We start from the raw sequence: 11,848 nt of genomic DNA on the forward strand, positions 1-11,848 counted from the left end.
CATCTGTATTATAAAATTGGTCATTTCCTTCAGAAATTGTTGCACACTTTTATTTCAGAAATGTTACATTTACACACGACCATGAGACTGCAAATTACAAAAGCAGTATTCGGTCATGGAAGACAAAAACACATTGTTGAGAACAAGAAAACATCACTATTAAAATAATAGCACAAAAAAAAATCATAGTGTAACAGCGATAGTGTAAATTAACCTATAATGGTTAAAGCTTATTACATAATCAGTCAATAAATCTACTGCTGGATTAATAATTTATCCACCACATTTCCATTTACAAACCAAGCAAATCATCAAAGCTTCATATCACACTGAATGGCTTCTTCCCATTTAAACATTATTTTAATACTTTAATCTAAAACGCAGGAATTCAGTTGCATACAGCCTTTCATACAAATCACTGTCACCAGATAAATTTGGCACACAAAATCAATTCATCTACAAAATACAATGATTTCCGATACTGAACATGGACTAGAATTTTTCACTCAGTCTGCTGATGGTATGTGCATTTATGTACAGTTTATAAAAGTGTAGGAGGATATTCTTAGGCTATTTGTTGAAATACTATGTTTTACAATGACACAAGTCATTGCTTTGATGTTAATATCCCTGTTTCTGCTAGCCATCGCATTTTAACATTTGGCCCTCCTGAAACTACATTACCCACAAGCCCCTGCATAGTCACTTGTCTAACATTTACTCAGTCCTTCTTGCATTCCTTTTCTTCTTCAATCTCCTTTTCTTCTTTCTCTTTCTCTTTTCCTTTCTCCTTGTCTCTTTTCTCTTTCTTTTTGGTCATCCGCAGGAAGGAAGGAGTACGGAACTTCTTTTTCTTCTTTTTGGGTGACTTTGGCTGACTTTCTGAAGAGCTGGTGACTGAAATGTTGTTGGCCACAGTGGTTGTTATGGAGACCTGCATCTCTTTAGTGATGCTGAGCTCTGTGACCTGTAGAGTGAGGTCATCATCCTGCATCAGGTCATCACCATCGCTGCTCTGCAGCAGAGCTGAAAGACTGTCTGAGATTAAAAAGACCTTTCAGAATGAGGTTTTCCAGCCCAAAACCATAAAACTGCAACTAATTTGGTTATCAAATCGTGTGATGATATGTGAGATTATATGACAGAATCTATACCTCCTCTTTCAGGGCTCATGAGAGGTGAAATTGACAGGGACACGGTGGAGCCGTCATATGTAGTCATTTCTCCATCTGTGAATTCCTCATCTGCCTCTGACTGAAGAGCTTGTATGTCAAGAAAACATCATTTGAAAAGGCAAATGAAAAGCAGTGGTTATCTTGAGGGTTTGAAGGTAGGGTGGCAGCAACATCTCACTGAGATGGAAAGAATGTACTGGATCAAAGAAGAAATACACTGGAGCTTACAGGAAATGCAATGTACTGAAATGTATTTGTTCAAAGTTTTCAAGTCAGGAAGATTTTTTATTTTTTATGTCTCTTATGCTCACCAAGGATGAATCGAATTGATAAAAAATACCGTAAAAAATAGTAATGTTGTCATACTGTTGTAGATTTTATTGTATTTTAAAATGTAATTTATTCCTGTGATGTCAAACCTAAAATTTCCATTACGCCAGTCTTCAGCATCACATGTTTTTTTATGTTTCATATGCTAATTTGCTGTTGAAGAAACATTTCTTATTATCATCAATGCTGAAAACAGCTGTACAGCCTAACGTTTTTGTTGCATTTGTCTCAGGATTCTTTGATGAATATGAATAAAAAATAAAAAGAAACAGCATTTATTTGAAGTAAAAATCTTTTTCCCTTGTTGAATAAAAGTATAAATTTCTTTCAAATAAATAATCTACAGTAGCTGACCACAAAACTTTGGTAGCTGGTAGATACATTCGGTGTCCTTATATGTAGAGTGTGCACATACCTGATTGGCTGTTCTTATTCTCCACAGTTTGTGTGTATTCATGTATCTCTGTCTCTGATTGGTTAAAAGGGTTAGGTGGTAGAGCAGCTGTTTGCTCCTCATCCTCGTAGATGAATGCCTAAAATGTAAGAATGACAAAGGGATTGACTGACTGTGTATTTTTTCTTAATTTTTTGCTACGACATTGGTTTCGGACTTCATGCTAAATTGTTTCTGCCTTAGAGTAAAAATTCAAAAAGGTAATTGTGAGATTAAGCTTAAAATATGAAAAAAGGATACATTTCACAATTACCATTTTTGACTGATGAGGAAACCAAAAACTGATTAAAATGAGTTGAATTCAGCTATTGTACTCATTGTAGGGAGTCATGTGGTGATTTCATGGTGAAAATCACATAACATGAGACTCTACATAGAATACAATAGCTTTTTCTAGGTTGCTGATGTTACTGAGGTTTCATCTAATTTTTAACACAACTTTCAAAAGTATTGTTACTCTAGAAAAGTTATAAAGCATGCTTTTAAAGGGAGTTTGACTGGTACTCGTGTTCGTGTTGGATTTATTGGTGTAGTTACGCACTGGTCCAGGAGGCTTGTCAATAACAATGTCTGCCAGTAGCTGAGACTTGGGTCCAGCTGTCATCAGATCTACTCTGTTCTGCTCCCGAATCTAAACCAGCACAAACAAAGCAGTGCTTTAGTGTCCAGAACACAATCTGTAGACACAGTCTGTATTTTCATTCTCTCTGTCAAAATACCTTATTTCTTTTTTTCAGTACTTCACTGGGGTTAGTATTAAGTGGGACAAACTGGTTGGGGTCTTCAATCCTTATTGGGGTGTCTTTGCAGCTCCCTGACTCTTCTAACTTCATCCACTAAAAAGGAAAGAAAATAATGAATAAAAATAATATTAGTGAATATTAAACATACATAAAACAGGTAAATAATTGTTTTATTATTATATTTTTAATATTTAATAATATTTTAACAATAAAAGTTAATGAAAGATGAAAAAATACATATTTCTACTCTACTGGACTGATCTAGAGAAGATAATTCTCCCTCAAAAAATAAAAAAAGTCGTGACTGTCTTATTTCATAAATCTGTGTATATTATGTAATTATTTATTACTTAATATATCTCAGTTACATATCTTACTGTTTTTTTAGTCTGAGAGGGTAACATGCTTCCATACTGATCATTGATTAACAACACTGAACACTGACTTTATAGTCATTAAGCTGATGAAGTGAATTTACTGTATAGATAATACTGATTCACAGCCGTGTGAAACCCTCAATGTTGTTTGCAAATATGTTTGTGCATGATCATATGCAAGGATACCATGGTTTTTGTACGGGGGCTGCAGGTCCCGTTGATGGACTCCTCAGGTACGTTGACTTTCAAGTAGCAGTTTGGTGAGTTCAGCCATCGTATCCTCTCCCTGTCCCGCTTCTGTGCCAGGAAATGCAACGGACTCTGTGGAAGGACGTCGTTTTCCTCTAGTCCCACCGCTGTGACGGTCGCTGGGATCTCCACATCGTTGTTGTGTCGAGGCTTCTCTTTAACTATGGGATGCCTGTATGTGTAACCTGTTCTGTAACCCTGGAAACACAAGTGTCATGTTAGGTATCACTATTTTTTTTTTACTGTTAAATATTTAATAATACATGATTAATGGCATGTAAAGACAACATTTAAATGTTGCTAACACTAATCTGGTATAGATCAGCTCACAGACTACTCACTAAGTTATCTAACATCCTCATAAGTGACTCGAATTCTGCCTCTCCAACCCTCCATCTGATCTGTCCGTCTGGCATTTGTCCACTGGGATTTTTCGTGGGAGCAGTTTTCAGACTTGTTCTGTCTAACAAGCACAGGTTGTCAACACCACCCGCGCATAACAGAGCGCTAACCTGAAAAGAAACAAAGACAGAAAGTTGAACCGCTCTACAAATCTACTGGCAGAGTTTAAAGGAGATCTGCTACGCCCCTTTTTACAAGATATCCTCAGAACGTGTCTGTGATTTTTCATTGTGTATGTCTCTTTAAATGCTAATGAGCTGCTGCTCCCAAACCTCTTTTCCAGAATGAGGCTGTGCCTTTACCGCTTGTACATCAGATATTCTGCCAAAAAATATCTGTTTGGTTTTGATCATCAAGTCTATTGCGCTGAAATCATGTGTTTTAAACCAATAAACTTCTGATATATACAGTTCTCTGAGCGCACACATATCCGAAGCCCGCACACAGTAAGGGACTGTCACACGGCATGCGAGTAATGTTACTACACAAAAATCTTACATGTCCTACTGCTATTAAACTGTCAGATACACACAAGTTTATGTTAAAAACACATGTAAGTTACAAAAACCGTTGGTTATGTATACTAAGGTAAACAGCTGGGAAAGAAACTGCATGTTTATATTAGATGTGCATGGCAGCAGCGTGAAATAATACAGTAAATGAATCAATAAAACCACTGCTCTCTTGTCTCCTCTGAGGATGGGACTCTAAACAGTGCTCTGTGCTCTTCAGTGCAGCCAAAGACAGAGCAGTTAGCATGTTTTGCTACTTTCGCCATGGCGTTAAAACTAGTATACCGTTGTTGCTTGCGAAAAAACAATGATTTGCGGCATAATAATATTGCGGTAATATTATAATAAAATCCCTTTTCTAAGTCACGGGGAAGCAAAATCTGATGCTCATTTTTTTTTTTTTTTTTTTTACAAGATGTTAGAAAAAAGCTTACCAAAACATTTTGTCACATTTTCTGGGTTGGTAGATCCACCGGGGATCCAATTATAGCACTTAAACACGGTAAAAGTCAGATTTTCATTATATGTCACCTTTAAACAAAGCTGGAATGATCTGGGCCTTTCATTAAAAAAAAAAAAAGATTGGCAGCTTGGTTGTCAATCCATTCCATTTACTGTGTTTTCCAGATTTTAGTTTAATCCAGTACATATATTACTTTTTCATTAAGTGTATGTATTTGTATTAGTTTATATATTTGCATGTGTTTGTATTTCAGTTTTAAATGTGTGTGTGTGTACCTGTATCTCACAAGCTTGGTGGCTGTGATAAAGATAATGAAAAGCTTCCTCTGTTGTCTCTCCAAATGCCAGTAAACCCTGATTCCTCAGGACCAAAACCTAAAACCAAGCAGAATTACCTCAGTGTGTGTTGAATCCAGCATTCAGTAATGCTAAAAATATTTCTAGAAATACAATACTAAGCGATATTATATCGACTACAACTATAAAACAAGTCAACAACTATTAACAAAAAATTCTAAAAAGCATATTTTCACTTGACATAGGCTTTGCCATGCTGTACTATAGTGAACTCCTAATGGTAGTCATGCCAACGGGAAGCAGAATTCACAGACTGTCACCTTGGCAGTGGGACCAAGAGCTTTCTGAAGCTCCATCTTCTCCTGCTCGTTGGCTAAATCACCATGGTAGCTAAAATAAGACACCTCCCCCAGCAGCAAAGCTTCATGGGAAATGGGTAAGATGCCACATTTCATAGAAGAGACCTACAGGACAGACAGAAGTTGCAATGTGTGTGTTACACTTTAACAGGCAGGATGAATGCTGGGTCTGTGCCAATGGTTTTTAAGGGTCTGGGAAACACTCAGCAAACTTCCAAAAGGGCCGCAGGACATGTGTGTTATTACTCACGGCAGCTGTAGTTGGTGTGTATGTATGAATAACACATTTGGCATCTGGTCGGGCAGAATACACTGCAGAATGTGGTTTGAATCCCAAAACATCCACAGGTAATGCCGTGACCCCCTGATCAACCACCTCACCAATCAGATTCACCTTCACCTTTGAAAACCAAACATTACAAGAGAATGATAAACATTATTTAATGCCTTTCATATATTCTTCCACGTATTTCATATCATGTTGTAACTGTATTCAGTTGTCCGGGTTTCCAACTTGATCATTCATGTTCAGGATGTGTGTGGGTGCGTGTACCAGACTAGCTGCTGTGGCCTCTAAGAACGACAGTCCTTTAGGAAGAATAAGAATATGATCCTGCTCTTTACTGATACGCAGCTGGAGAAGAAAATAACAGATGAAGAGTGGAAGAGAGCGAAAGAAACACAGAGAGAGAATAGTGAGACATTATAATAGATATTGGTATCAGACATGGCTCCAGCTCCTCATAACCAGCTCTGCTGATGTGGACCTTTTCAAAAGCTACACCTTTTTACCTAAAGGATGCATTGTAATACCTTAAAGGTATGTTTCAGTATCTAAAGTCTACATTTTAGGACCTAAAAAATATGTATTAGTACTTTTTAAAACGGCACCACTCCAATGACAATAATCCATCTGATGTTTTTGTGGTTTAGTGGTTTGTGAGTCATGACAGATCAGAGCTGAAGTAGAATTTACAGATTTCTGTCTATTATTTCCACAATGGCAGCTATTCTCTTGTCTCTCTGCACTGTTCGGACTTTTAAGCCATAGCTATGGTAACCAGTGTTGTTTAAACAAAAGCATCTAATTTTATTACATGCAAAATGACAGTGAGCACAGTCAGTCCTAGGTCGGATTTGAAAAACAACGTGTGCTGCAAAGAAAAAAGCCAAGTGTGCAACATATGTGAGTACTCACAGTTATATACGTATTTGGGAAGTGGGTATGTCCGTATAGGTCTAGCAGCCGGTACAAGCAGGCGAGTTTACAGCGGCCCTGCCTCTCAGCTTTAGAACAATTAAACCACTCCACACCACACAGATCATTCACTGGACTAACTGACCCTGCACCTAGAAACACACGCACAGCCAAACAACAAAAATAAATATCTGGCTTGATCTGAGCTTCTGATAACCATGCAGAATTACATGCTTGCCATCTGTTGACCATAGCAACAACAGATACTCTTCAATGGGAATGTTTAAAGTGTTAATGAAAGTGTGTGTTTGTGCACTCACTGCTGGGACTGTATACTCCAGTGTTGCTAAGTGTATTGCTGATGATCAGTTGTGTGAGGTGACCGAGGAGACCACTGGAGTTACTGCCTTTGGAGCACTGCTCCTTTACCATGCACTCCAGCTCCTCCTTAAAGTCCTGCAACAAACACACACATTTTAACATGTTATCAACACAAGTGTATCAGTGCATTAGTAAACGAAATATCAAACCAAGAGGCATTTATTTTAAAGAAATAATAATCAATTTAATCAATATTCTGATCATTTAACACACAAACTGACTTTGGCAGTCACTTAAAAGACCAGTTGGTTAACTGTTATTGCAAGGAAAGTAGTTTCAAGAAAAAGTTTTGCATAAACTGTTTGCAGTTGCTACTCCATATTTTGGTGATTTTATTTAATCTACACTAACAGTCAAAAGTTTGGGGTCAGTGAAATTTGTTCGGCAATACACTTTGCAATTGATTAAAATATTACAGGAAAAATGTATCACGGTTTCCACAAAAATATTAAACTACACTGTTTTTCAACAAATAATAACAAAGACAAGAGACTTTGATAATAATAAGAAATGTTTCTTTTGATATTTTTATTTTTTTTAATTAATTCCTGTAAGGCAAGGCTAAAATATTAAACTGTTTTCAACAGATAATAATAAAAATGTTTCTTTTAATACGTTTTAAAATGCAGTTTATTCCTCTGATTTTTCAGCAGTACAGAGTGTTTCTAATACATTGATTTGTAGTTCAAATTACATTTGAAAACATATTAAAACAGAAAACCATTATTAATATTAAATAGTAATAATATTTCAAAATGTGATATTTTTCAGCAGTAAATACAGCCTCTGAGAGCATAAGAAAAAAAGTACTTCATTTTAAGTGAAACGTTCTCAAATATAGGACATTTCTGATTTGTTCATAGCTCATTCTTTCATGGTATCAAATAATCACTGACAACAAAACAGGCTTTAAGAGAAAAGTTCAGTAAACAAAACATCCAGTCATGTGTGTCTTTGCCGTGAAACAGTACAGAGAAGTTGACATGCCCTGCAGAGAGCCGTACTTAATCTAATACATTTAAAACAGCATTTTATGCTTTTTTATAATTACAAAGCATGCTGCTTGTATGGCCTCAAGCATGAATATCTGTACTTTAACATACAAATATGCTGCACCAAAGAACCATTTAGTATAATCCACTAATGAAGAAAAAACAGTGATTAAAATAATACAATAAACATGCTGACCAGTTATAGAATAAGAAGACATAAGCTTTAAACTTTAACTTAAAATAGTGATGTTGATTTAAAAACAAAAGTTATGGTCATCACATCATTCAAATTAGAGTTTAAACTATGAACTTCCACCTTTAAAGCCTCAGGACTGCAACAGATGAAATATGTAGCTGTGTAATAGGCCAAAACCAGGACATGAACAACCGTCATGCAGTTTTGGTGATTATACAGCTTCAAATTTTGCATATTATATGGATATTAAAAATAGATAAAGCTATAATCAGATAAGAGACTGAGCTTCATCTAAGGCCTCAGAAATGTGCCTCTCTATAGAGTTACGGCCCTCAAACATGATGCACAGAAATCATTACGGATTCTTTATTCAGTTCACCCACTCCCAGTATTTCTGATTATCTGTGCATGGTTACTACTGGCAACGGATCTCCACTTGTTGGTTGTTATGCAATCAAATAAGCGTGGGCTCCTCTTAAAATGCAAAGGGAGGGAGAGAGAGAAAGAGCATGCGAATTCTCACTTTGGTGCGAGTGTGTGGGAGTGACGACTCACTGGACTCTGTAGAATCTGTGTAACTCTCTTTCTCTGCTCCATCATGTTGAAGTCCTGCCTCAGGTCAGGTGACATAGCGCTGCTCCTCAGAGCTTCGGGGGACTGGAGTTCTTCTGCGCTCTCGCTGTAGACCTTCTTCACATTAAGACTGGATGGGCGCAAACCGCCCTCTTCATCGCCTGCACTCATCTCAACACACTCACCCTCGCTCATACATAAACACACAACACACAACCTTCTGCTTCAGAGAGAAAGAGAGAGAGAGAGAGAGAGAAAGAGAGAGAGAGAGAGAGAGAAAGAGAGAGAGAGAGAGAGAATGTTTTTCTGATCCACTTGAAGCTGTGTTCACAATTTCTGCATGAATACGAAAAGGTCAGGGCATTTTAGATAACAAATTAATTGTCTAAACACACACATTCAAATAAACGCCCTCTCACACTCCTGCATGTCTGCTCTCCAGCTGACATCCTATATAAGTCATGCATGTCAGCACGTAGCCCACAGAGAACATTCACACATCAAATGCCCCTCTATCCACCCTGGTAGCCCGAAATCACCCCAACAGGTTTTATTTTGAACCTGAATTAATTTTGTTTATTATAGTTTTTTATTGCTTAACTGTGTATAATTGTTTTGAATCACGTCTGGTATGTATCTTAACATATAAGAGCAATCTATCAAGTAACGGATCGGAACCCTGCCTTCTCAAGAAAAGTAATTTTCCCCAAAACGAGTTTCGCAACCACCGCCTGCGCGCGTTTAAGAAATCTGCTGTCTCAAAACGTAGCGAGCTGCATTCCTTAACACTATTGACATGTATTATTGGTGCGAGCAGAATTTTTTTCGGCGTCACACAGAACTTTTGGCCTTCATGTGCGCGCTCCGCATCAGTTTGCAACAGAACTGCGCACGCATTTAACGAAATACTGTCTAGATAGGCAGTTCAAAAGATTTTGATGCACTAATATTGTATAGCTGCTGCACTATATAACTAAACATCAAATTTAAGCTGAATATTTCATATCCATAAAGATGGAAACCGATTTATTTTCATTCATTTAAAGATAACGTATAAGTTAATTGAAAAAGTCGCGAAGCTCTTGCTTTGCCATCTAAGCATTAGTCACATAAAGAAATAAATACTCACCTTTCTCGGTCTCAGTTTAAATGTAATCCCAGAACTGCAGCAGGAAACATGTTAAGTATATAAATCGGCTCCAGACAGAATAACTAACAGCAGCACATAAGACGCATCCGAGTCTCAGTTTCTTCCATCTAGAGCCGTGACTCTGTTGCGCGCATCAGGATGTGTTTTGCGTGGGAACTTGGTGAGGGGATCACGTGATCGGTCCTGTCCGCCCACAGGACCACCACGACCCCCCGAGCCTTATCTTTAAAATACACAGATAGAATTTATACAAACGCGAAGATACGAGCCAGATGTTAGACATCAAACGCACACACGCAGACATTTATACAGCCCTGCTGAGGCTGTTTTGTTTGGCCACTTTATAACAGTTTTGCTCTTAAGCACCCATAAATAATGAGCATGTATATATAATATATTCTATATTGCCCATAAAAAGCTTATTGTATTTATGTCTCACATATAAACTGACCCTGAGGCTTTTGGTTTTATTTGTAGACCTGCTTGCATCTGTTTGAGTGTAAAACATTTATTAAATGTTTACTTCACTTACCCATTGAATGACCTAAATGTTATCACTTTTTTCCTCTCATAAAAAAACACTAAGATGTTATCCCTCATTACAAAAGTTGGTTTAGCTCCAAACTCTCAGCAACCACACTGACCTAGAACTCCTAAGATAAGAACGGAATAAGAAAACAAAGTGAAGTTGCAAAGTTGTCTCTTTTTCATGATGTTTCTCATCTTACACTTCACACAAACACACGTTTTATAACACAAAACAAACCTTATCTAGGCTATGTCAAAACTGCTCTAAACTTGAGTTTGGCCTCCTGGATCTGACATCTCTCATGACTGGTTCTGTTCTTTTTCATCCACCACATTGTTCGCTCAGTGAATCATTTAACCCTGTACACGCCAGCGCTCTGTGACAAACCTTCCCCTTTATGAATGTGGATAATTACCCTAATTACTTCATACCTGAGCAAAAGAATGACTAACAATGATTCATTATTCTTTAAATGATCCTGCACATGAGCACCTGCTTTTGTTTGGCTGATGTATCCTAAGAGAATTTTCTCCATTGCTAAAGAGTTTTGTATTTTCAAAGTGATTAGTAAATTGTTTATGTCCAATACTGAAGATATTCTAAGGTGTTAGTGGAGAATATATAAAAACAATATGTTTTTAATGAAATGTTCTTTTATTCTTGGGTTCCCATGGGTTTGATTAGCATGAGTTTCCCAATTATCATTGGATTAGTTTTCAAATGAATTATTCCATACATAAAAGTATGTGGTAACACTTTATTTTAAGATGTCCTTGTTAAACGTTACATGTGATTACTATTACAATAACAATAAATGATGCATATAATTACATGCAGATAACCCTAAACCAAACCCTAATCCTAACCATATAGTATAATTAACTACAACAGAAGTTAATTAATATTACTCAGAACTTAAATGTAAAATTACACAGTAACAGGGACACCTTGAAATAAAGTGTAACCAATTATGTAAATAGCACTATTCCTAGGATTGTTCCATACATAACATTTCTAAATAAGATTAGTCATTTGTCGTAAATATATGGTAAATATATAAGATTTTATAAAATTATTATTATTATATTTTAAAAATATCTGCAATATATATATATATATATATATATATATATATATATATATATATATATATATATATATATATATATAGTAGTGCTGTCAATCGATTAAAAAAAATTAACTAATTAATCGCACAATTTTTAAAAATTAATCGCGATTAATCGCGATTAATCGCAATTAAAAGACTGAAACTTTTTGGATATGTAAATGTAAAATGTTAATAATTAATGTAAACTCAAGACAAAGAAACTATTTAAATTCAAAATATGATTGTTTATTGGAATTTTTGTTTAACTTGTAACACAGATTTTCTCATGTAAACAACATACCTGCAATAAACCATCAATATCCTCCAAATTAACTGTTGGCTTGAAAGCCATATTTATTAC

The 11,848-nt window shown here is 36.2% G+C and overlaps 1 protein-coding gene across 2 annotated transcripts; it reads right to left on the reverse strand.

Annotated features, from left to right (window-relative positions):
* Positions 1 to 34: 34 nt before the first annotated feature.
* add3b (adducin 3 (gamma) b) lies at positions 35 to 10,018 on the reverse strand. 2 transcript variants are annotated; one of them, XM_026285647.1, is made up of 15 exons: positions 9,830 to 10,018; positions 8,683 to 8,923; positions 6,879 to 7,014; positions 6,559 to 6,710; positions 5,914 to 5,994; positions 5,611 to 5,760; positions 5,322 to 5,465; positions 4,981 to 5,079; positions 3,670 to 3,840; positions 3,266 to 3,526; positions 2,679 to 2,795; positions 2,501 to 2,590; positions 1,921 to 2,038; positions 1,155 to 1,262; positions 35 to 1,038 (listed from the first exon to the last, which is right to left on the reverse strand). In XM_026285647.1, the coding sequence occupies exons 2-15, from the start codon at positions 8,893 to 8,895 to the stop codon at positions 722 to 724; spliced, it is 2,157 nt and encodes a 718-aa protein (XP_026141432.1). In that variant the 5' UTR covers positions 8,896 to 8,923; positions 9,830 to 10,018; the 3' UTR covers positions 35 to 721. The 2 variants fall into 2 exon arrangements, with proteins under 2 accessions (XP_026141432.1, XP_026141431.1); XM_026285646.1 differs by having other exon boundaries at positions 8,683 to 8,920; positions 9,830 to 10,017.
* Between the last annotated feature and the right edge of the window lie 1,830 nt (positions 10,019 to 11,848).

The sequence above is a fragment of the Carassius auratus genome, chromosome 17, assembly GCF_003368295.1.
Source record: "Carassius auratus strain Wakin chromosome 17, ASM336829v1, whole genome shotgun sequence".
In the NCBI taxonomy this organism is placed as follows: domain Eukaryota; kingdom Metazoa; phylum Chordata; class Actinopteri; order Cypriniformes; family Cyprinidae; genus Carassius; species Carassius auratus.

What these genes read in the sequence shown, in the direction of transcription:
- add3b (XM_026285647.1), bottom strand. Translation starts at nt 8,895, where the DNA reads ATGAGCGAGGGTGAGTGTGTTGAGATGAGTGCAGGCGATGAAGAGGGC. An exon ending in CTCTTGGTCCCACTGCCAAG is followed by an intron (nt 5,080 to 5,321) that starts GTGACAGTCTGT and finishes GCTTGGTTTTAG; the next exon opens with GTTTTGGTCCTGAGGAATCA. An exon ending in TACTGAAAAAAAGAAATAAG is followed by an intron (nt 2,591 to 2,678) that starts GTATTTTGACAG and finishes GTGCTGGTTTAG; the next exon opens with ATTCGGGAGCAGAACAGAGT.